General features: G+C 29.7%; 1 protein-coding gene across 1 annotated transcript in view; it reads left to right on the top strand.

Moving 5' to 3' along the window:
* Window positions 1-26,854, top strand: part of Stacl (SH3 and cysteine-rich domain-containing protein) — a 324,840-nt gene that overhangs the window by 204,128 nt on the left and 93,858 nt on the right. Inside the window, exons 4-5 of the mRNA XM_085952491.1 lie at window positions 10,737-10,845; window positions 23,771-23,993. Of these exons, the coding sequence (XP_085808617.1) occupies window positions 10,737-10,845; window positions 23,771-23,993 (332 nt within the window). The remainder of the gene's footprint in view (window positions 1-10,736; window positions 10,846-23,770; window positions 23,994-26,854) is intronic.

Below are 26,854 nucleotides of genomic sequence, written 5' to 3'. Positions count from 1 at the left end.
ACAATAAAGTAGGTAAAAACTCCATTACCTACATATCAAGCCAAGGGTCACAAATATATAATATATATATATATATATATATATACATACATATAAACTCACCTAATATAAATGAATATAAAGAGTGTTCGTTGTCAGTGTGTTCTTTGGTGAGTGTACACGGCACCTAAAGATGCCAAAAGGCGAAACCCGGGTCGCATAAAACGACCTAAATGGAACAGTACAAAACTTATATCCATTAGAACATAGCTATTAATTGATAAATAGATCTGTAGTAATACTGTAATTATGATCTTAACCAATTGAATGTTGTGGCAGGCTTAGAGAGTTGGAAGTCCGAAGCACCGACTGATTTTTAGAAATTCTCCAGTACAAAATAAAATAAAAATCATAAAATCCAAATACCAATGCACCTAGTAAAAATATCAATGTACCTACATTTTTTATAAAATCAAATCCTGTAACTAAATATAATTATTATTGAATGACAGTCTAATCAAAAATTATAATATTTTTAATCATTTATTTAGTAAAAGTACGTATCTGCTAGAGCGTTTTTATTTTGGGTCCATTTGTAGTTAGTTCTGTGGGAGTGATGGTGTTATGGATGAAGAAGTCGGGATTTGATGGTTGCTCCGATGGATGGAGGAGCGAGTTTTATTTTAAGCGAAAACAGTCAGTACAAGAGTATGTTACATTATGTAGTTATGTTACAATACTTATGACACTGTTCCGACGTCCGAGCTTCGGTAGAATGACATGTTGTGCGGAGCGATACAAAGACTGAGATACTAACAAATCGGGAACTTATATTCGAGTGACATGTCGAATGAATTATGTTCCGCTATTTATTGACGTACTCACAATCAAATAATATCTTGAAAAGAATACTTAGGAAATAATTATTATAATTGAGTCAGCTACTACTCTATATGGAGTTTGCATCATTGGATATACCTGACTATGCGAAAAACGGATATCCAGTAATTATCATTGCAGTCAGCTATTTAATATCGCCGATCAATATACTGACGCGGATCGAGTGGTTTTGATATAATTCAATGATTGTATGAAAACTGGAATAAACGATTTCAAGAGACCCTCTTTTGATTAATAGTCCAACGAATATATTATTATGTCATATATGTCAAAAAAATCGACGTTGAGTAAATGCTATCTCAATTCATAATATAGTCACAGCTTTGTCATTTAGAGTTACTCAAACGTTGAAGTTTATTTTTTGGTTCTGATGAAATATGGAAAAGAAAATTGAATAGGTACCAATATTATTCTCGAATATACTATTTTATCAGAACTGTCAGTGATATATGGGAATAATTATTTATTATAGTATTAAAATTATACAATTCGTAAAGGAAAAATTGCTCCTTGAATATTATGTTATATATTAGTAGACAAGAAAAAGATGGATTATATTATTATTATAAGCACAAATATTACAAGACTAGTTTCTATTAAAATTTACTTATTATACAGAAAACGCCATTCTACATCATACTTTTTATTTATACTGTAAAGATATTGTACGTCCAAATATGATATTTCAATTTGAGAAGATAGCGTCTCATTCAAATACATAATAATATCCATTTCGCTTTCGATTTTCAAACATTTCGAATCATTTAAATCTGATTTTATAAGAAGTAATAAAAATGGGTACAAAAAATATATTAGCTGTTTACTATCCTTCCAAATAATCATCCCATGATTGTTGTTAACTCAATATAGCTCAAGCAATCCTCTACAGGATGGCATTATTATAAATAGTATGTATATCGTAGTATATTTTTGGGTTTCCACCGTGTGTCCTTCTTCCTTCTTTACTCAACGTTTCGGGCTCGTTGCAGAGGCCATTATCAAGAAATGATATGTTTTGTGATGAAAATGTAATGTAGGTATATGAATGTAAATGTTGATCTAATAATGTCAGAAGGAATCCGATTAACTAAGAGCGAACGATGCTCAGAGTAATTTGTCAATCGTTACAATCAGAGATACTGGCTCGAATATTGGATTTTGCTGATAGTGCCGGAAGCCATGACGTTTATAACAATAATCCATCATCCCTATTAATATTTTCAGGGTTTCTATGGATTTTAATGGCCTCTTTTACCAATCGTGCGAAATGTCCTTTATTCCGACCCAATATCTTGGTTTCAAAGTCAAATCTGTGTCCTGCATCCATCGAGTGCTCGGCAATTGCTGACATCGTGTAATGTTTAAGTCGGTATGCCCTCTCGTGTTCACTCACATGTATCACATATCACATCAATAAACTATTACTAGTTAAATATTCAATTTCTATTATGCTCTGAGGAAAAACTTTTTCTTTTAAAAACATATTTCATTTATAAATATCATGACTAAAAAGAGCAATTTATACATAAACAATGTAGTTGTGTCGACCTTTCAAAAATATCAAGAGAAAAGGTAACATTTTTATATTTACAGAGTATATTTGACGTGCAATCGACAGTGTCGCAAATAGAAAACGTATAAGATAATGGCCTGGGTATAATGGCGTACATTTGACATGTCAGAAATGGATAGCAGCAGGAAGGAAAATGAAATTATGTGCCGAGAATCGATCGGACAGGCATCGTTCTACCACAATAAATTGAATAAGTCCACTTTTTGCATCCGCTAGTATTGAAAACCTACATTATTTGGTGGACGTCGTAACACTCGTAACTGTGTTATTCTTGAAATAAATTCAATTGGACGTTTTTTGAATGAGACCCGCCATTGTCATTGTTTCACCGTGAAAAAGTTCAAAGGGCACAGCTACAACTCCAGTATAATTTAAAATAAACACTCGCTTAATTGTTATTCTATCCAACTATCACGTTTCAAGATAATTATTTTGAATTTAATTGTTAATGATATGTAAACATTAATTGCATGTCAAAAGCTAAATTTAATAAATTTACCTAATGAATGGTCACGTGAGAAAAAAAATGTGAACCTTACTCTCCTACATAAATATTTTATCATCATCAACCGGGGTCGCTTCACTGCTGTATAAAGCCCTCACCTTGCTCTCTGCACTCTTCTCAGTCCATAGTTTTCACTGGTACGTACATCTACCAAACTTGAAAGTTCGTTAATCTAACATTTTTAGGGTATCTCTATGGTCGTTTAGTGCCCCAGGGGTATCACAATATGATGGTATTCGTCCAGCGGTTGTCAAGTCACTGAGCATTTCATCAGCTTAACGACTATCTGTAACCTTATCATTTGGTTTCTTTTGTTATGTTTCCGCGTTATGCCCAACATTTATATTTTTATACATGTAATTTTTTTAATATTATGATTCAACACTCAGTGATGGTTCTAAGTACTTTTAGGTTCGAGGTATTAACGGGTTCGGAGGCCCGTTGCAAAATTTCTATGCCACCAACCACCATTGAGTGTAAAAATACAACAATGTGATATATTTTGCTAGGTTTTGTATGCTTCGGACATTTTTTCATTGAGATTGTGAGAGTAAATATGAATGGCATTAATTCGTTAATATAGTGTTAGCGAAGAGGCGTTAAATTATATATTATTTTTAAATAGGTAAGGATTATCTATATTTAAAATAAAAAGATTTCTAAGCATTAGATTTTTTTAAATCTGGTTTTTAAAGCATTATATTATTTTATAGGTATTGAGACAATTTTATTGTCGCTATAAAAAGTTTGAATATGAAAAAAAAGTAAGACAATAATTAATAATGACATGATTGATAACTTTAAACCTTTCGACTTTATTATGCATAAACGATTTTACAGAAAACCTCAAATTTTAACTAGAGTAAACCATACTTACAATATTTAATTACTAATCGCTTTAATACACTTTCTTATTAATTTATTTAATAATTTCTACTGAATTAATTTTATATTAGTTTATTTTTAAAACTAACATTAAGCTTTATGACGTAACTAAATTTAAGAAAATACATTTTACTCCTAAATGAAATGCACGGGTTTTAACGTGTGAATGTTATCTTAACATTATATTATGTTCTTATGAGCAATGATTGATAAATATTTATTTATAGTAAGACGTTTAAACAATAATATTAAAAAAAGAGTACTGTAGATAGGTACATAATTTATTATAAGTCATATAGGTAAAACCATGGCCCCCACATCCTTAAGCGGCCCCCAGGGCCAGGATGTTTGGCGGACCCCCTACATATCACTATGGTTAAACAGCAACAGTCTACAGTAGTGTTTCCAAAATGGTATTCTACGGTAAAATTAAGAGTATTCCGTGTATTTTTAATGATCTTTGTAATTTTTAATAAATTCATTTGAATTATTGAGTTGTTGGCATTAAGCATCATATTATGAAACACTGATCGCGTCAATTTTGTGACCCTTCGCCATACTGGACACTTTTCTTAGACAGGAAACAACACAATAAAAATAAGTATAAAATAAAATTCTACGCCCACATTCTCATTTAATTATATCACTCAACACATCATATCAAATTGCATCACACAGCTACATAATACATTTTATATTAATATTCTACAATTGAAATAGCGCTGCAGGCGATTTTTTACTATTAGAATAAATTTTAGATCTGTGTTTATCCCACTCGAATGATTGACCTACCACGCCGGGCCCACAGGCTAGAGCCCTGTCAGCCCTTCCTTTGTGGGGGCCATGGGTAAAACAATATTTTATTTAGTTTATACACATAATAGTTTAATTTGTAAACTGTTGTAAGATAATATGTAAACATATATGATATTTATTAACGGTACATTTTAATAATATATAGGTGTTCAAATAATTTGCCTTTAGTTCACGTGATTCTGTTAAGATATGTCTGTGGATTAAATTAAACCCTTTAGGGGTTATGATATCTACAGAACCAACATGATGAGACACCAAATCAATTCGCCTTATCTCAAGAGCTTTATCGATAGGCTATGCGACAAGAAAGCTCCTCTTCAGGAATCGTGCCCCAGGCGCGCCTGCAAAAGACGGTTGAACTAAAAGACTACGCCACTGATTGGGTTATACCGAGCTTTTCCTGCTCCCTTATAATATCGAAGTTGTTTTTTTTCCCTTCAAAAAAAGCGCTCTTGATTTTCTTAATTTATTTTTCTACTGTCTATCAATATCCTAGATTATTTTCAAACCTTTTAATCGAAACTAAACTGTCGATATTTTATATTTCGTATCGCTAGACTGTTATAAAATCTACTTAAATAAATAAATAAATGAAAATATGTCAAAGATTATATAAACATGATTTGAACAAATCTATCAAATATTCGGTAAATAATATTATGTAAATTAAAAATTATTGTTAAACACACTTGGTGTAAAATTTACTGTTTTCAGATTATGTCTATAATGGCATCCATTTTTATACATTTACCTTCGTAATAATATTACTAATTTTAGTTTTTAAATGACGTCAGGATTTTCCGAAATTTTAGCTTTGATGCCTTTGCACTGCTAACAATTTTAATTGAAGTATTTTTAAATTGATATTTTTTCATTAAGTGAATATAATATTATCATTAATTCATAATAATAATTATTTACCATTTATTTTTGTTGGACATACAAAATTTGGAACGTTTTATAAACAAACTTATCATAAAAAATATTTATACTGAGCGTGACTTACAACCGTCGGATTTCAGCCAATTCGCTTACAAAATAACCAACCAGTGCAATACTAATCTCACCGAAATTAGCGCTAGACGCCTGAGGCGTTATTTCAAATTCTCTAAATATTGGCGATCGTATTTTGTAATATTAAATCGCATGAATTGAAATTACAAAAGATGGCGCATTCCCAAATCATTTCATTTTTAAATCTTATAAATTATTTTGCCTTGACTAAACATTTATTTCATTAAAATCACTAGATAGATGAAAAGGTATACTTTAAATTATTCAATAGTAATATTATCAGTGAACACCTAATTTAACTGAAATAATAAAGTTTGTATAGCTGGTAGTATGTATGGATAATAATGTGAGAACATAGAGAATGAACATATTTTACATAATGATGACAATAAAAAGTATAATAATACAAAACAACAACGAGAAACAATGTAAAATTAAAATATGTACTTAAGTGTAGGTATATACTTAAAGATTTTTTTAAATCTTCTAAAATGGTTTTTAAAATAAATATTTTAGCATCATTAAATTAATATTGTGTGTTTTCAAACTTCATAATGTATATCAAATTAATAAATTAAGTTCAAGTCTACTTTTAAAATTAAACGAACCTTCAGCACTGACGTAGCAGAGATACATTATGATAAGTATATATTTTTGAAAAATTTAGAAGTAATAAATTCTGCTTAAAATGTATTTATGTTAAATAGTTTTTGCAACCAGACTGTATATATCTCGATATATATTATGACAATATATACAACTGATAAAGTCTAATATAAATTGTCTAATAGCCATTGTGGATATTTAAATCTAATAAATTATTTACATTGCGTACTACAACGGGCATAGTAACACTATTATTGTAATTCAACGTGGTTTCATAAAATTCTATTCAGCTGATAATCTCGAACTCAAGGTCAAATGTAATATAATATAAGCTTTAAAGCTTGCTGAAAACTATCCAAAATTACTAGTTACGTGTGGTGAACTTTTAATCTTTGTTGATCTTGATAGACTATTACCGAATAAGTCTAGCCATTTTTTTACATAAAGTTTTCAAATCTTGTCTTAGAAAATCCTTTCTTAGGTTGGTATTTGTATTATAATAAATACTTTATAATTCACACGGTTACAAATTCAAAAATATATTTACAATGGCATTTAATATATCGTGGTTATTTAATATCATATTTTCAAATATATTTTTGTATTGATAAATCTTTAAACTTAAAATATTTTCTTCATTCTACTGCGAAATACGTATTTTATTACAACGTTTTTTTAAGCTCGTATTATTATTTGTCTGGTACAAATCTTGCAATCGATTTTTAACTAACTTCCCGACTATCTAGACATTTAAAACTTTTATAATATATCAGAACACGATGCCAATGCATTTTTTTAACACTTTTAGCCATCTTTAAGTAGAATTGAATTCATTTTCAGTTAATTCTGTTTTGTATGAAAAGTTATTTCGACACCATTATTGGTTGCTAGGGGTCTGGGGTCCTAGCAACTAAATTATTAATATATACATGCGTTACTATGTAAATCAATATGACATGTCAAGTACTATTTTTTTTGATCGTTTAAGCTAGTCAATTCAAGATTATATATTTCAATTGAATTTAAAAACGTTGTATATAAAAAGTTCTTTTTATCTTGTAATTATTTAAATTCAATTGAATAATTATGAATATGTTTTAAAGAAACAATAGATAATTATTGAGCAATCAGTTACGGAAATATATCTACTCATCTTCACTAGTATGTTTTTATGTATGTATGTACCTACCTACCTACATACCATGGCTTTACGAACCGGTATGAGTCTTGATTGTCGACATATTAAATTGGACCTATTGTATCGGTTGCTATCTTCCACTTTCACATCGATAACGCAAGAGAAATAAGAATTATTATTTTATAAATAGGGCGATATGAATCAAAATCTACCCAACGACCTTTTCAGAATCAGACAATATTGGAAATCTCATAGATATTGTCTTTTGAAAATCAGCTTTAATATTATCAAAGTCAAATGAATATCCAAAAGTTTATAAGACTTCAGTTTCAAAACCACATCAAATACATAGTTCTAACTCTATCAAAGTATTTTGAACCCGGCAGTCAACCACAGATACTTAATCGCATGTCTGTCTATCTTCACATTTCAATCTGTGATAGTCATGGTTGAAATACAATATCTATTAAGCCCGCCGATATTTTATAATAGATGTAATAAATTATCCAACTGACTGATTTATGTAAATATTGTTATTGTATTTGAACCTTTTGAATTGAGTTTTTATTATTTTAGATTAAAAATCTACAAAAATTTATTGCTAAAACAGATAATTATAACTCTTGAAATACTAATTGATTCAATTAAAACCCATTTTTACAACGTTTTTTATTATTATTACAATGTTATTATTAGGTCGTATTCTTATTTGTCCGGTACTTAGCAAACCGCTATTTGACCATCTTTAGGTACCTAACCATATGACTGGGAACACTTATTTTTGTCGATGACTTTTTTCAAATCCAAAGTTAAATTTCGCAAACATGACATAATATTATGTAAGATTAAAATTCTACTAAATTCCCACTGAATTCTAAAAAAAAACATTTTTTTCTATATTAAGTGTATAAAGTTAGAAACAATAATATGCTACTTATATCTATAAGTATTTCGGTTTTATATTTTATTTATCTGGTACGCGACTATTTTATTACAACGTTTTTCTTAGCTCGTATTCTTATTTGTCCGGTACAAATCTTGCAATCAATTTTTAACTAACTTCCCGACTATCTAGACATTCGAAACTTTTATAATATATCAGAACACGATGCCAATGCATTTTTTAATACTTTTAGCCATCTTTAAGTAGAATTAAATTCATTTTCAGTTGATTCTGTTTAGTATGAAAAGTAATTTTGAAAGAAATCCGTAATCCTATCCACTATTATTGGTTGCAAGGGGTCTGGGGTCCTAGCAACTAAATTATTAATATATAAGTGCATTACTATGGAAATAAATATGAGTGTCAAAATGACATTTATTATTTCTATCAAATGCAATGTTTTTGATCGTTTCAGCTAGTCAAGTCAAGTTTATATGATTCAACAGAAAATTTAAAAACGTTGTATTTAAAAAGTTCTTTTAATCTTGTTTTTTATATATATATATATGTTCTAGTAATATTCGATATACTACAGAAAAGGGTAATTTTATTTTATTTACTATTACTACTACTATTACCACTTCACCATGTTCGATCTTTAGATGATCCTCCACAGAGTGGTGGTTACGTTAATATATTTTGTTTTTACGAGAAATGTATGTTAGCCGCTTTTTCAACCGAGAATGACAGAGTTTACATATTTACACCAAGTATAAAACGGAAAAGTACGTAACCAAATATAGATATCTCCTGACTTTTAGACTACAGTATGTACATCATGGCTGCCACATCCTTAAGCTAGCCCCCAGGCCACGATGTTCAGCGGGCCTCCTACCTATCGCTAAGGTTTAAGGCAGTGTAATGTTCTACAGCAGTTTTCCCCAAATAGTACCCCATGGAACTCCAGATTACGTGTTTTTAGCAATTTTTGGTATTTTTAAATAAATGCACTTGAATTGTCAGCACTTGGCAACCTATTGGAAAGCACTGATCTGAGCCAAGTAACATGCGAGCCTTCGCCATATTGGATAAACAGTAATTTTTATTAATCAGGAGACACGCTAAAAATAATTATAAAATTAAAAGCCACTCATTAAATAGCGTTTTTTACTAGTCATGTAAATTTGTGGTGTGTTTATCTCACTTAACTGGTCGACCCACCCACCGGGATCCCCCCTAAAGCCGGGCTCCTAGGCTAGAGTCCTGTCAGCCTCCCCTTTGTGGGGGCCATGATGTACGTAGGTACATACTAGCTAAAAATCATTACGTAATGTCGAGAAAAATACAGTATTATACGTACAGCACGTATCACAATATGATTTATGAACACTGATGTATCTTTTCTTAAAATTATAATCCGTTAAAGATTTAAGGACAACGCTACTTTTCGGGGAGAGCGGCTCCAATTTTACGTTGAGACTTATCTCACCATCCGAACTCCAGTATCTAGCTAATGTATTTCAATGCCGGCTCGCTGACGGCAAGACTGTAATCTCTCAGTTTCAAAAAGTCCGTGACCGAAACCAAAGAGACGCGACATGCTAGTCTCCCAGTCTTTTAGTTTCCAGTCACCTATAAAAAAGTGGTACCCATATCAGTAAATTAGATGAAAAAATCATAATGTTCTTACCAAAATTGGTAGCACTGCACTCAACTAAAGAAGCAATAACAAGTTAAGACGTCAAAAGTTAAAGATAGGCGAACCGATTCTTAATTTGTAATATATAGCAGATGTTGATAAATACTTCTTCCTGTGTAATTACAGGCTGCCAGAATATTCCCGTGAAGTTATTACGGAAAAAAAGCTTAGAATGAAGTAGGAAAGACAATGGGTTTGACCTAGGGGCGGCAGGTTATATGAAAGTATGGTGAAGTAGGCATATTCCTATCAAAGTATGGTGAAGCAGGCATGTTCCTATCAAAGTATGGTGAGGCAGGCTGTTAATCAAGTTGCGGCAAAACTTTCACGTATATGGGTACGTTATAATGACAGCCAAAAGACCAAAGTAAGTCCTCTGTGATGCCCAGCATTTTTTTTATCGCGTCGCTATTTCTCGTAAGTTGTCGGCTATTGTTGGTCTGATTCATTCAGTTGTATGAGAAAGCTGATTCCTTGCCCCTCTTTTTATTTAATACCTCTATGGGTTTGACAGTTTGAGGTTATGAGATTAATAGGTTTCAGTAGCACCGTGTGCGGTGCATCAGTCACCAACCAGTTCGTCAGATTTTAGTTTCTGCGTGAGCGGATAGCCTTACAGCTGTAGTACTATATGCCCGAAATATTTCATTCGCTTACTGATTATCCTTTTTAACACTTCTGTCAGATTCTGACATATTATTGTAATCAAACAAGTAATATTGAATATTTTATTTCCAGTTTCCGACTTCACATCACAGCTGTCTCAGATGTACGAGCAGCAAGCGGGAGAACTTCAAATGCTTGTCGCTTCGTACAGAAAGAAGAATGGGGAACTTAGAAAAGAAAGGTAACATAAGTCGCATTTTTCATCTCGCAGCCCGTATATAATAACAAAACCCGTATGCGCCGCAGTTTTACTCTTACGACAAAGTTATATGTCACCGGGAACGTAATTATTATTACTTTTTCATATGCCCAGTATAGTATACTTACAATATTTCTCTAAGCATACATACTATACTATAGTATGGCCGGTATATATAGTATATACATACTACATAATACATTTCTGGTGATATATTTGACTCTATCGTACAATCTGCGTACAGCTTGGACTCGACTGTGCCGATATTTAAACATGATTGGCTGCAAATTGTTCCTTACCAATCAGCCGACATCTCATTGGCTGCATACCGTTTAACTGTTTAACACATCGGAGAAAATCGGCGCCAATTTGACGCCGCTGTTGACCAAATGATTCTGGACAATTGGCGTCAGTTTGGCTCCAATTAAAAATTTAAATGTTTCAATAACTATAAAAATATCATAAATTTTTGTAAAAAAAAATACGACACAATTAAATTTGACTGTTACTTTTTTTCCTTTGAGTATTTTGTATAATAAATACCTACCAATAACCTCTCGCGCTTTTAATGCTTGAGTATATGGATGGAAGAGGGGCCTAATTAAGCAATTTGGTTGAACATAGTTATCGCCCTCCCAATTGCCATTACTAGTGGCAGGTTGGTTCTACATCTTGGGAAAATAAACAACTGATGCTCCCTATTTCTAAGATAGTTATCAGGGACACACAGGTAAACTCTGCCCAGAATGGCAGAGTTTTCATTTATAAGTCGAAAAAAATACGTAGCTAAATAACTAATTTCCAACCCATTACAAAATCCATTAAATTACTTTCCATAGTACGGTTTATTTACTAAGTCTAGTAGTGGATTAGTAAAATATATAGTAACTCATGTTTAATGGACTTATGATGAAAGACAGTCATCAAAATTTAATACGTTTATATTAATACAATATTGTCATATTATTTTCTTTCGTTCTTATTGTATGATTTTTATTATAGAAGGCAAACCTTGCGTGTGAAGCTATGAATAGGTACCTATGACATTGTAGTATGGAGGTTAATTTCCCTAAGTAACGATGCTTAAATTGTCGTAATGGAACTTTAATGACTAAGTGGCGGTATGATATAATTATTGTTTGCTGATATTATAGTATAGCTTCCTATATTGATTATCCCACATTTCCCATTCACGAATAGCATTTACTCTGGAGGCATTTGCAAAAGAACACAGGCTCAAAAATTTATCATCGCATTCGACTGGATTTCTCTAAGAATCAGTTGATTATTCCAAGTAAACGGCAATTATTGAAAGCTATATCTACTAGGAAATCATATACATGCTTTTTTTACTACATTTTTTAGATTGCTAGACATTACTCTTATTGTTGATTCGTTGTCGTTCATACAATACAATGCACATATTCTAGCCAGAGCAGACTGACTTGATTCTAGAGAGATCTAAGAAAAATAAAACTATTGACTATGTCAAAAAAGAAACTGAAGATTTCTGAGAGAGAAAAAATCTTGCAGATTTTCAAATTCCCTATAAACCGTTTTATAAATTTTCTGATGGACATGAGGCTTATCGAACTCTTACTTAACTTACGGGTTGAAGTGGTATTGGACTTTCACCAAAACTGACGAACACACGCTCAATGTATCCAAGAAAAGTTTATAACCCAATACTATAAAGATACGAATGGCTTATATGATACAACTAGGGCCTATACAACTTTCATCAAGATTAATATATCTCGGCAGTTTTTTAATATTTGTCCATAAACACTGATGGGCAAACCGTGTACCAAGAATAAACAATTCTCAATTATCGACGGCTATCTTGGAGAGTAAGTCAAATGGTTGTATGTTAACTGACAGACCAAAACTTTGGAATTTTAAAAATTGTCAATAAGTATAGTAGAGAACTCGGTACAGATACTTGAAGATGCTGGATCACATATAAAGAAAGTGGTAGAAGTTCATAACGTGAGTACTTATACCACAAATAATGATGAAGATAGAATTTTCATCATTAATTACTTTTACCTAACGTATATTATTTAATTATAACATATAGTATACCATATCAAGGCCTCTGATACTCTGCTAATTCTAGATTAAGTTAAAGGATAATATTACTCGTATAATCAGTAATGAAATTTAATCATACATCTACATAAAGGTGTATGTAGTTCACTATCAGTACGATAAACAAAAATGATGCCTTTTTAGTACAAGATTAATCCGGTGATGGGAAAAATAAAAAGAACACGAACTATATAAAATATCGACTCGGAAAATGAATAGTTGTAAAAAGAAAAATTTTCCGCACCGAATTAATGGAAATATGATATAGAATAATATGAACTAATGATTGATTAATTCGTCTTTAAAACAAAAGTAGAAACTTCAAAATAATATTAAAAAAAAGAATATTTTGTATGATTTTAGGATATTTAAATTAAAATTGCAGACATACTAGATAATATTGTTTTATATATGGATTAGTTTTTAATAATTTAACCCATTTTCCGGCAAAGAAAAAATATTCTTGTTAGATGAGACAATATCATAACAAATTTGAAACCTCCACCAATAAATATTTAAATCATTTCATCATGTCGGGAATTAATCCTTAAATATTTAAAACACTAGTCAAACGTTTTATCAAATTACCTGAACTAAAGTAAACTATGAATATAACATCATATAATTGTTATTACGATGCATTCTCGACATTATTGCAAAGTCTTGTTTCGGATGTTTATCAACAAGGACATTTGGAATCTACCCTTGGCGTCACTATTTTTTAATTTTAATAATACGCACTGGATAATAATTCTATAGCCAAGTAGCTTACGCGTCGGCTTATAATGTCGTGGGTTCCAGTTTCGAATAGGTTAAGCAAGTGGCCAACATCCATTTTTGGTAAAAAAAATATAGTAATACAAACCTCCACTGTGAAGTCCCAGTATTAGAATCAGTTACAAAGATATGCACTGGATAATAGTTTTGTTCTCACAAAAAAAAATATTTTGCGCCGTTTTATTATAGTAATCATTAAGTCCTAATTTAGTTCTTATTCTCATTAATTAAGTTTTTTGTCATAATATCTATCCATAGATTACGTTGTACTTTCCGATGTAACGACATTGTATATTCCTTTTTAGGACACACGTTTTGGTGTTAAGTATAATATATTCACTAGATAGACCAGACCAATCAGAATATAATATATTGGTGAGTTTAAATAATGTAACAGCAAATTAGAATATTGTATATTATTATAATGTGTTACTACATCAATAAAATATCTTAACCCTCACAACTGAGGATCGTAATTATTGTGAATTGGTACTGTAACATTTTCGATCAGCGTTTTCCAGTTTTTCTTATCCTCTGCAAACCTTATGGTGGATGCTTTCGGTTACTGTATCACTGAGAGAGGAAATGTTTACTGGTACATTTTGTTATATCGTGTTGAGCGTCTCCGTTAAAAGGTCGAATATTTCAGGCTTATTTTACAACGTTTTTATTAGGTCGTATTCTTAATTTTTTGTCCGGTGGTTGTTTATCCAGTACAAATCTTGCAATCAATTTTTAACTAACTTCCCGACTAACTAGACATTTAAAACTTTTAGAATATATCAGAACCCAATGCCAATGCATTCTTTTAATACTTTTAGCCATCTTTAAGTAGAATTGAATTTATTTTCAGTAATTCCATTTTGTATGAAAAGTTATTTCGGAAGAAATCCGTATTCCAATCCACTATTATTGGTTGCTAAGTGGGTGGTCCTAGCAACTAAATTATTAATATATACGTGCGTTACTGTGGAAATCAAAATGACATTTCAGTAGTCTATATTTTTTGTTTGTTTGTTTTTCTTTATTTACTTCATATCAAGTACAAGTTTGAGCATATTGAGCATAATAATTCAACAGAAAATTTAAAAACGTTGTTTATAAAAAGTTCTTTTTATCTTTTTTTTTTCTTTCTTTCTTTTCTTTTAATTTCTTTACAATGCCAATTATAATTATTATCAATGAATTATATCAGATTATATTTGGTAAAATAAATACCTTTTTCCTAGGAGCTCAAGGCCTCCCAAAACCACATGGTGTCTAACGTGCCTTTTACAATAATCCGCTACTACATAAAATTCATCGAACATAATAATAATTTATAAAATAATAATTTTAACAGAGTGAACATGAAAATAAATCCAGAATATTCAACCTTTCAACAGAAACGCTTAACATGCCATCAAAAATATACTAAGAAGGCATTTCCACTCTACTTGATACAGTTTACATAATAACGTAATTTTTTCCATGTTCCGTATATTATTTGATCTATCTTGTTACATGTGTAAGGGGCGGATAGAAGAGAGGGGTGAAGACTTGAACACAATCTGAGATTATCAGCACGCGTCACGTGTGACAGATAAGGGCATAGTTCACGACACAATTTCTTAATTTATATGTCAACGGGTGACCCGGCGCCCTCGAGTATCCCTTTGTACACACATAGATTTTTTAGAAACATGATAGAAAAATCTTCCATTTTATATCAATATTTAGTGTAATTATTAACTATCAAACTTTGTATTGTGTATCTACTATAAATTCAAGAAAATGTTAGAATTCCTTTTAAGATAAATACTTCGCGCACCCGAGATGGATGAGTGGTAGATAGTCCGTTTATACCGTGGCAAGTCACAATCCTTATAGGTATTATATTTTTTCATTATGTGTTTAGATTAGAGCATAATTCTCATAGGCTAAACAAATTCTTGGTAACTATTTCTAGTAAGCAAATCTGTGAAGATATCTTCTCACTAGGCTGTCAAAATCCTCATAAAATATGAATATTACACATTTTTTCATGATTTTTAAATTACTTTAAATAAATAGTTACATAATTATTGATTTTTTGTAATGAAAAAAACCGGTCTTGATCATTATTAGATTATCGTCGGTATAACTTTTAAAACTCATAAATGCTGTTTTGGCTAAATAATATTTTTTTATTGAATCATCAACATCATCAGCCATGGGTCAACTCTTTGATAAATGCTTTCCCTGACTTCATCCATTTTTCTCGGTTCCTAATTCTTTGCTGCCACGTCCATCCACCGAACTTATGAGTTCATCTACATTTATACCCTAATAATTACAAATATATTTTTTATGTTAGAGTTTCGCACAATATATAAAAAAAATATTTAAAAAAATATATTTTTGAAAATCCCGACGTTATCGTATATAATCACATAATCAATGGAATGTTTTCAAACCTCCGAAATACCAGGAAACGTTTTCATTTCAAATTATACAGAGTTTGTTCTATTTTAATTTTTCGAATTTGGAACATCTATTTAAAATAAACAATTAAATGTTTTTAATTTCTCCTGATAAAAAAGTTACTTTGGATTTACGAAGTTTTATAAAACAGGACGATGATTCTGAGAATAAAATAGATAATATATATTTTGTTTTATTTAAGTTAATAAAATATTTTATTATATCCTATTTCGTCACATTGTGATTGTATTTGCAGAAATAACATTAAATCAAATATAAATCTAGAAATCTTGTTTCATGTTAAGAGGGCAATATATCTGAAAATAATTTACATTGCATCAATTTTCGATAACTACTATTTATACAACATGAAATCAGCGTAGTTTTTCACACGTATATTTTATTACAATTAGGTATAAATGTATTTTAAAGAATTTTGCTTTAAATTTGGATACTAATTTCACCGAATTACTCAGCTACGTTCAGCCATGTCGACAACGTGTCGTTAAGCCCAGAGGCATACTTCGGTAATGGAAATATCCATATTGACGATATTATTAGGTAATAATCGATCCTCTGTCAACATAGGTCATATTTACTCAATATGGCGATGATTACGACTTGAACTGGTTTCAAGGCTCACGACGATTATATTTCCACTATAAATAAACAGTACATAATATAATATCTAGAATTATGTCATACTGTATCTACTTTTCAGCATATAACTTGCCACTTGGTTTGTATATTTGTTTGATTTCATATTATGTATAATCTTTAAAGCTCTAAACAGATTTTACCTCAATTTGAAGTCAGTTGTATCAAGTTTTCGTGTAAGTATTATTTTATTAATCATGATTATGTTGTTTTACTATGTTTATATTATATACGTATATAAAATAGAGATACGCCAAGTGTCAGCATTGGGAGTGCATACAACTTGAACAGTGAAATTCAAAAGGTGACAAAATAGCTCTAAAAATATATTGTTGTATTTTAAATAATATATATATGTAATAACGTAGCGTTAAAAGCCTATTTAATTAAAAAAGTATTCCTTGAATAGTAAATAAATCGCCTGCTGTACAACGTTTTTACTATTAACTTTTTCGGTATCGACTACACATTTTTTATTTTTTGATTATCGTTTACCGTTGGCTTAGTAACTATATCTTGCACCTCGAAGGCAACAAACAACTATTAACGTCTCAAAACATGGATCCTCGGTAAAATAAAGACCCAAAAACTTAAAATAGCATAACGTAGTATTGAAAGGTGCATGCTGGATATAATGTGTAAAGATAAGGAAAGAAATAATTTGATTAAAGAATAAATAAAAGTACTTATGCGATGTAATATAGTTTTCAAAAATGATTAGAATACATGGATTTAATTAGAATATATATATTTACCAACCGAGGCATTTGTTGTAATACCCAATATATAGAAAACTTTCTAAAAGGAAATGCCATTCTAATGAATTGGATCGACAATATAGTTACACTCAGCAGAATTACGTGGCAATAAATGCACATTATCGAGAATGTTTCAATCTTTTTGTACACTCCTTCGTACAGCAGTAAATATTGACCCAGCTATTAATTGTTAATTAATAAACGATCTAAAACATCATATTACCTAATTATGGTTTTAAAACAAATTTATGTTTGTTATTTTTACTAATTTAATAACTTTATTTCAAAATGGGGTTCTACAACGCAAACACAAGTTCAATTTACAAATCACACTACGTCCCCATATGTCATTGTAAACCATATAATATTGCAAAATATTAATCATTATAATAATATTTCATTCAGCAAAATCAAAAATAAAATATAATACTGAAATTCGTATTTCTGTCAATCCTTCTAGGAATGAATTTGTATGGTTTTGAAAATTATTTCCACTCCAAAGCGCGGTCCCATAATTATTTTGTGCTTTATATTATGTATCCGAGAATTTTGATAGAAAATGGTTTGAAAGTATGTACCTACTTCTGAATGGGTTTTACCGCCGTAGTCTTACCTAAATCAAATTAACCATTTTTTTCACCACGCTTTTACAAAACGTAGACACGAAATATTCTCATTGTATATAAATAAGGACCATTAAAATGAAGATACTTGTAAAAGGGCTTCACCTAAAAAGAGGGATTATAATATTTGTTTTGATATTTTAATGATAATATTTGTATACGCTTTAGGTACTTTAAATAGGTACTTTTGATTTAATTTAACCATTCACCCGAATGAATCATTAATATATGTGATGATACTTATATAGTCTACACTTTAGATGTGTCTAGAATTAAATTTAGTAATTTACGTTGGCCAAGTTGTAAAGAATCTTTATAAAATAATCACGAATAACCTCTATAAGAAGCGATTTACATTGTTTATCCATTTTATTTTAAATCCGCATGGAGGAGAGCTGTATATTATAGAAGGTGAAAAATATACTAACACTATTGATGAAATTAGTTTTAAGTCATTTAGCATTGCAGATTTTTGGTAACTTCACACATAGTGCTCTGAGTTTTTTTATGAAATTAAAATTTCATGCAATTAATGATACAAACATTGATCATGATTTTAATATAATGACTACTAAACATCATTGTTTAGAATATTTAAATGAACAAAAAAAAAAAATAATCAATAGTGCTTCATATTATATACCAAGGTACCTATATTATAACAAAAAATGTCATGATCTCAGGGTAATAATATAAAGAGAGTGGCTATTATAGTTCGTCAAAAAGAGGCCGTAGTTCTTGCGTATAACCCACAGTAGAACCTCAATTTTATTAGTATTAACTTAACTATGAAACATTACACCATCATGTTGCTTCTCAGTATGGCTACCAAATTTAAACACAACATAAGTAACCATTTTTCTACTAAATTAACTAAAAAATAATTACAATTCATTTTATATTTAACACAAAAACAATAAATTTCAGCATCACGTGCTCGCTGTTTTTAAATGAATGTTGTCATTCAAACCAATATTTTCCGGCGACGTGTACACAAAATATTTAATACAGCCGTAGAAATTTCTACTTTCTCACTCGCACTTATTGTTCGTTTTTGTTTAGGCCTTGGTCACGATGCTTTTCGATCAAATTTAAGAGTGCCGTTTGCATTCGCACACCTAACAGTATACGAATATAGTATCTCTTAATAATGACCTATGCAATAATCTCGTAACATCTCGTAAAAAAAGAAAGAAAAACAAATAATTTTAACCCAAAAACCAAATACGATATCAAACAACCGTGAAACTCGTACCTAGAAAACAGTATATAATAAAATTAAACACGAGTGGTTTGACTGGCGATTCTTGCTTATTGCTTATTATCTTTTAGAGTACCCATTTAAAAATAAAATTTTAGTACTATTCCATCTGTTTATGGACTATATTATTATACTTTTTATCTCTCCAAAAGTCTTTGTATCAAAAGGAACACGGTATTAATTATATTTACATTTTTTGCGATTTCTTTTCACCTGGTTCGTTAGTAGAAACGACTCGCTGTGTTTTATTATATACCCAGCGGTTGCCATTGCATAATTCATACAGCAATGATTATTTTGTGAATTTTATTTCACACAATATGTTTACTCAAAATGAAACAACTATTGCGTACAAACCAGTTTTTGCGGTCAGTAGAAGCCGATTTTACGTTTATTTCTAAAATCAGTATTATAATAATGCGCACTTTTGATTGGATCTACAATTGAAAGGCTTAATATAAGTGGTATTCTTTCCATATATGAAAAGCTCAACAGCCATTCACTGAAATGTTTAAATTACATCAAAAAAGTTTCAGTATGTTCGTATAATATTACAAAAATATTATAAACTTTTAACATTCTAAAAGCCCATAATAATTGAATACTTATATTTCAATGCACAGGTGAATTAAAGTAACCGTTTTCATTTTAAAATATTCCATTTAACATTTAAAATAAATAACGCTACAAAATTCAAAAATGTACTAATTAGAAGAAAATTCACTATTCAAAATGCACATATTCCCGATTACGTAACAATATTTCATGGTTATTAAGGTATTCAACATACAATATCATAATATAACAGCATTAAAGTTAAATTAACACGGTTGAAGATATGTTTTTTCCATATATTTATTTTTGTATTTGGCTATTAACATCTAATGATGAAATCAATTGGTAACTAGACTAGTTGTTATTATGTTGTAAGACGAAACCGATGTTGGTTTATTATTTCAGTGAATAAATTATACAAATAAAAAATAATAATTAATAAAAAACCAGGTCACAAAAGGCGAATTAAATAGAAAAGTGTAAAACTTAAATCAAAAATATAATTTCAATGCAAAATCTAATTAATACTATTAATTATGCTGTTATTTTTTTTGATTATCATATTTCTCTGCCAAAAATAACTGTAATCAGAAACGGTTTGAAACTTATAGTTTAGTCTATTGAGATCATTCATAACGTAATAAATGAAAAAATAATCATTATATATTTTAACTAAATATGACTGTAGTCGTGATCTCGTCTAACCTTATTTTGTAGCCTACTCCCACAATTTTTTTCAAAATTCTTTAATTTACGTTATTTGCATTGATTTCAAGAATAATACCTCATACTTACTTAGTTTTTAATTTTGTGTCATTTTGCCTTTTATTTAATTTAAATCTTTAATATTATATTAGTGGTAAAATTGTAAATTTTACAATTTTGCTATCTGACTGGAGTTTAGAAACAGAACGCTTATTTTTCCAGAAGCAAAAGTTAACATACTCGCTTAACCTAGTTTAACCTAACATAACCTAACCCTGCGTAAGTCACGGTCAAATTGACGTGATATTTTTTATTCACAATCACGGATAGCGTATCGTACAATCAAAAAAGAATTCGATTGATGTGAGATCGCGCACACGGTGAATGACGCCATTTTCGTAGCTGTCAAGAGCGAAAGACCGCATCCACAAAGATTAGTGATAGCTGAAAGTGCGTGGAGGTTCTAAACCTAAACTTTACTTGATTTTGACGTCCCTGCGATTGAAATAAAGCTAATAAACTTAAAATAAACAACGTAAATTTCATTTCAATAATATTTGATATAAAATTTTAAATTTCACATAGTTAGTTTCATCTGTTTCGACATTTAAATGTTTTTGTAAAGAGATCGATGGAATTTGTATCTGCTGTATGTCTTATTTGTTTGTATTTTATGATAATTTTGGAGCCTCTTTGCTTGTATACATACATATATATATATAATTGAGTTTTTATTCAATGATGTTTTAAATAAATAAAATCCATCTGTCTTTCTTCTATCTTCAATTATTTGTGAATCTTTACTAAACAAGCGCATCCTATGATTCAATGAAAACCACCACTGGCCTAGGTCAAGGCAACATTTTTGTTATTTTCTGATTTTAAGTGGCACATAGAGATAATCAGTCGTTATTAATGAATTCCAAACATTTTTGAAATGAAGATCATCTCCCGTATCTATGGACTAATCAGTAATAATTTGAGTACAAGAATGCTTATTCTGTATAGTCTATCTATGCAACGGTTTCATTACAGTTCAATCAATCAATTTTATGAAACTGCGCAGTACATAATGTGAATACTATATGGAATAAAATGAATTAACACATAGAAATATCTATTAATACAAAATAATTTGAGAATAAAAGACAAGTGTAAAATTATTTATTGATTACTACCTTATTTTTGACGTACCTACCAAATAATAATATAAGGTGGCCACTTTTGACTGAGAGTTTCTAGAAAAACCCATAATACAGCTTTGATGGCCGCGTGTCTGATTATAATGATGATTATTATTATTTTAATTAACATTGACATTACCAATACGGTAATAATCGTTTATAAATCACTTTACCTCCCTTCCTTCTCTCCCGATAACATAAATTTATCAAAAGAAATCATGTTATAATAAAATATTTAGTCCACCGAAAATATTTACTGCTACAAACAATTGGTCGTAGGCAGACTTTTAATATCATCTGATAATTCTAATTGTAAGAACACTTTTAACCAACACTTTTATATAAATAGTTTTACATTTTTAGATAAAAAAAAATATCTACAGATATAATTCATTTAATTGGTAAAATAATTCAAAAATCGGAATAAAATTCAATCCACATTATCAATAAAACAATATTTGTGTAAAAATAAAGTGGCGGACATACAATTATTTAATAGCATAATGATTACATATTAATTTGATTCAATATTACAATTATATGGTAATATTTTCTTGAACACGCTTATTTATATATCCGTGCGGTGAATTATCTGATTACATAACATTTTTATCAGGCCATGCCCCAAAAAAATTTAAGTATGAATAAAAGTAAACTCTGTCTTTTTTTCAGTCTAAAGATGGCCCAGTAATTGAATAACGTACACGTCTTAAATGCTTTGGTGCTTCATTCGTTTATTTGAAATGTTGAAATGGTGTTTGGATGCTTTTAAGCAAACAATTTGTGTTTACTTACTCCGGTATTCTTTGAAAAATAGCAAGGTGTAGAAATGAAAAATGCTAATCAAACAAAAGAAAATACGTATATTATATTTTTGAATGAAATTGAAAAATCAAACACTTTTAATAAATGACATATCGAATTGGAAGTAGATATCACGATTTCTGCTCCAAAAATAACTTATTATTATTTACATGAGCTTTCACAGTGTGTAAATGAATATCGTAGAATTTATACGTTGTGTGAGGAATACATAACCTTAAAAACGACTAAAAAGGATTTTTTTTAAAATCGTCAACAACATAATTCGTCGGTGTTTTGTAAAAAGAGCAAATCAACCATTTTGGCGAAATCGAGATTTTAATGAAAATACAATAGATACCCCACTAGCTTTAATTAAATTAATTAAAATTACGAAATAAAAAGCGAATGTGACATATTAGGCTTTTTGAAATATTATATAATAATACCTATTATAATGACAGTATTATTTCTAAGCTTTATTATAAACTTGTTACATATTTATAATCAGCTACAAGTAAAAAACAAATAAATGTCAAAAGTTAAAAATCCTCCTCCTGTAAAGTAGCATTTTGGTTAATTCGCCCTTTTTACAAAACACCGACGAATGTCGTGCGGACTTTATTAGTCATATACTTTCAACATATTTTCTTGTGTATGCTCAAACTTGCAGCAAATATTGTTTGCAATCTTTATAAAAGACATAGCAATAGTCCTTGAAATGCTATGCTGATGACCTCTTTTTAAAAGTAGTCACCATAGACAATCATCGTCGTTGAATCCAATTTGATATATACAATAACATATTACGTTAATAATAGATGTGTAAAAAATTAATCTAAACTGATGGTTTGTGACCATATGGTTTCTATGCAAAACAAGGGACAAGCGATAATTAATTAAAAACTACAGAATTTTTTTTTTCATGGAATATGAATAAACACATATATATATATATAATATATATATATATTATGTGATACATTTCTAATAGAGTTTCATCAAGGCTACCTAGATTAATTAATAATATATATATACGTTTTATTATTTCAGGCCAGCATGTCCCAGTTCACTTTTTCACACGTGGGAGACACTTCTTCAGGAAGTGGAAGCGGACTCGCAGGCGCACAGCGACGTGGCTGCAGCGCTGGATAGACACGTGGCGCGACCACTCATCGAAAGAACCTTCCACAGAAAGCTCCAGGCGAGAAAGGTTTTCGCGCATAGGGACGGCTGCGATACAATCATCGCCAAAACAGAGGAAAAGCTTACTAAGGTGAGCGAACCAATTAACTTAATACCTGATGTGTTTAAAGGCAGATTTCTATATATACATGGTGAGCATGTATTTATGTCTTTACAATCCATTAATGATCTCAGACGCCTCACGAGGAGGTTTTGTTAACAGACTTTTAAAAATAAATGGTTTCACACACTCACTCTCGATCCAAACATACAATGAAAAATGAATATGTGAATTTCCTAGATTCGGGATTTGAATGACGCACGGGTTCAGAAGGGTATAAATAGTCAGCCACTAGTACATTTAACATTGTTTAAGGGAGATGCTTATACTATCAGAGGCGAAAAGAGGCACCCAACGGAAAAATACGAAGCTTGCAATTTTAGATTTTTTTTTGATAATTTACAATTTCAACTGTAGTAATTAATAAATATGTATTTGAAAACACTAAAAAGATTTTTTATTTTTTTTTAAATTTAAAGATAAACTGGCAATTGTAAAAAAATGTATTAAAATGTGAATTCGTTGCAGGGTCAAATCTTATTATTACATTATATTTTACGGCCATTTTTATTATTAAAATTTAGTTTATGAAGTTTTAAATTTTATGTGGTGTAGATTTTTGACTAATTCATCGTTTTAACATTTTTTATATATATTTTAAAAAACATCGATTTTTAAAAAAATATAAATGTGTATAACTTGAAATCCTTTTTATTTATATCAAATTTTATTTTAGGCTTGGTCACAATATTGAAGTTTGAGTTGATATAAATAAAAAGGATTTCAAGTTATACACATTTATATTTTTATAAAAATCGATGTTTTTTAAAATATATATAAAAAATATTAAAACGATGAATTAGTCAAAAATCTAAGCCACATAAAATTTAAAATTTAATAAACTAAATTTTAATGATAATTATGACCATAAAATATAATTCAATAATAAGATTTGACCCTGCAACGAATTCACATTTTATTACATTTTTTTACAATTGTAAGTTTATCTTTAAGTTTAAAAAAAAATAAAAAATCTTTTTAATGTTTTCGGACACATATTTATTAAATAATACAGTTGAAATTGTAAATTATAACAGTATTAATTAATAAATATGTATCTGAAAACATTAAAAAGATTTTTTTTAAGTTAAAGATAAACTTACAATTATTGTAAATAAAATGTGAATTACGTGAAAGTTACGTTATTATTACATTATTTTTATGGTCATATTTATTATTAAAATTTAGTTTATTAAGTTTTCTATTTTTTCTTGTATAGATTTTTGACTAATTCATCGTTTTAATATTTTTTATATTTATTTTAAAAACTATCGATTTTTATAAAAATATAAATGTGTATAAGTTGAAATCCTTTTTATTTATATCAAATCGAGCTTAAATATTGGGACCATACCTAAATCCTATATCTAGATCTATTCCAGATTCTAGATCCCCCTTAATGTAAGGTATTATAATACTGTCATAGGGTATCATTCTGTTATTATGTAGGTACTTGTTTTTCCCTCTACCACCTTCCATGACTTCACACTCGTAAATTCACAAGCTACTTTTAAAAAATACTACATCCTCACTCTCACATTAAAGATTAAGGCGATACTTCAGTGAAACGGCAAATAGTTTTCAACTATAGGCGCGACGAAATTTTGGACTCGCTGGCACTCGGAGACCGAAAGTCGAGATGTGAATACGTCCAATTGTTTTGTGATGACTGGCGACGGGGGTATTAATTTTTAAATCCTGTAAAGATGACTAAAAACGTTACCCATTTACTTTAAAAAAAAAAGCATGTCAATGAATATATTATTATTGTTAATAATAGAACATACGTTAAAGGTCCCACCACCACCCGTCATATATGCACAGCCGAGGATATGCACGGCCGCTTTCTATGACGCTTTAAACGTCTCTGAAAGAAAACAGAACATTAAATGGACGCATGTTGGATTTATATGACAAATTATATTTCGTTCGGCATGCGTTATTTGCACCCGCGACCCGCGACCCGCGCATCGCCTAGCCACGATCTTTTAGACCATGCCTCAACTGAGGTATAGCCTTAATATTACTTGCGTATATGCCCACTGTATTATTATTTACAATAAATAACATTATTGTTGTTTTTTTTTTTATTTCTTTTGCAATAAAATAATTTTTTTCTTTGTTTTTTTTTCTCTGCTAAGTTTATTTACCTCTACTTTTTATTCTAAATGTCATGTTCTTACCGTCTTGAATTAATAATTTGTTGAACATATATAATTTAGAAAAACACTTTCTGAGAGCATACATTATAACCAATAGAAAAAAATCTTTTTTGAAAAAAGTAAGCCAACCCGACGGGGATTCGAACTCCGTATCTCCCAGGTATACGCCCTGATCCGCTGCATTACCATTATGCTACGAGATGACATACTAATAGCGACAAATTTTAACTATTGGTCAATATTAATACCTACTCATCAATGTTATTCCAAATCAAGCTACTTTGGCAATCGATTTTTGTTTCTTAAATCAAAGTAGGTAACTATTTACTTATTACTTTGATTACTAACCGACGTCGTGGAATTTCTCCAATATTTTTTAGATTTAACTACTTGCACTTGCTAATAATTTATAATTAACTATTTCTTTTATTCAATGAATAATTCACAAGATTTAAGAATATATCATTCTGATTATTGAAAATATATATAAAATATATATAAAAATAAAAATATCAATAATCAGAATGATATATTCTTAAATCTTGTGAATTATTCATTGAATAAAAGAAATAGTTAATTATAATAATTTGTTATTTGTTATTTGCTCAATGTGTCTTTTTTAAATAAAAATAAGTATTTGATAATACCAATGAGATTATCTCCTTTACA

The sequence above is a fragment of the Rhyacophila brunnea genome, unplaced genomic scaffold, assembly GCF_057557595.1.
Source record: "Rhyacophila brunnea isolate RB1 unplaced genomic scaffold, BYU_Rbru_1.0 scaffold_3, whole genome shotgun sequence".
In the NCBI taxonomy this organism is placed as follows: domain Eukaryota; kingdom Metazoa; phylum Arthropoda; class Insecta; order Trichoptera; family Rhyacophilidae; genus Rhyacophila; species Rhyacophila brunnea.
Note: the sequence above shows the minus strand (reverse complement) of the source record. Positions and strands in the feature narration are given on the sequence as shown.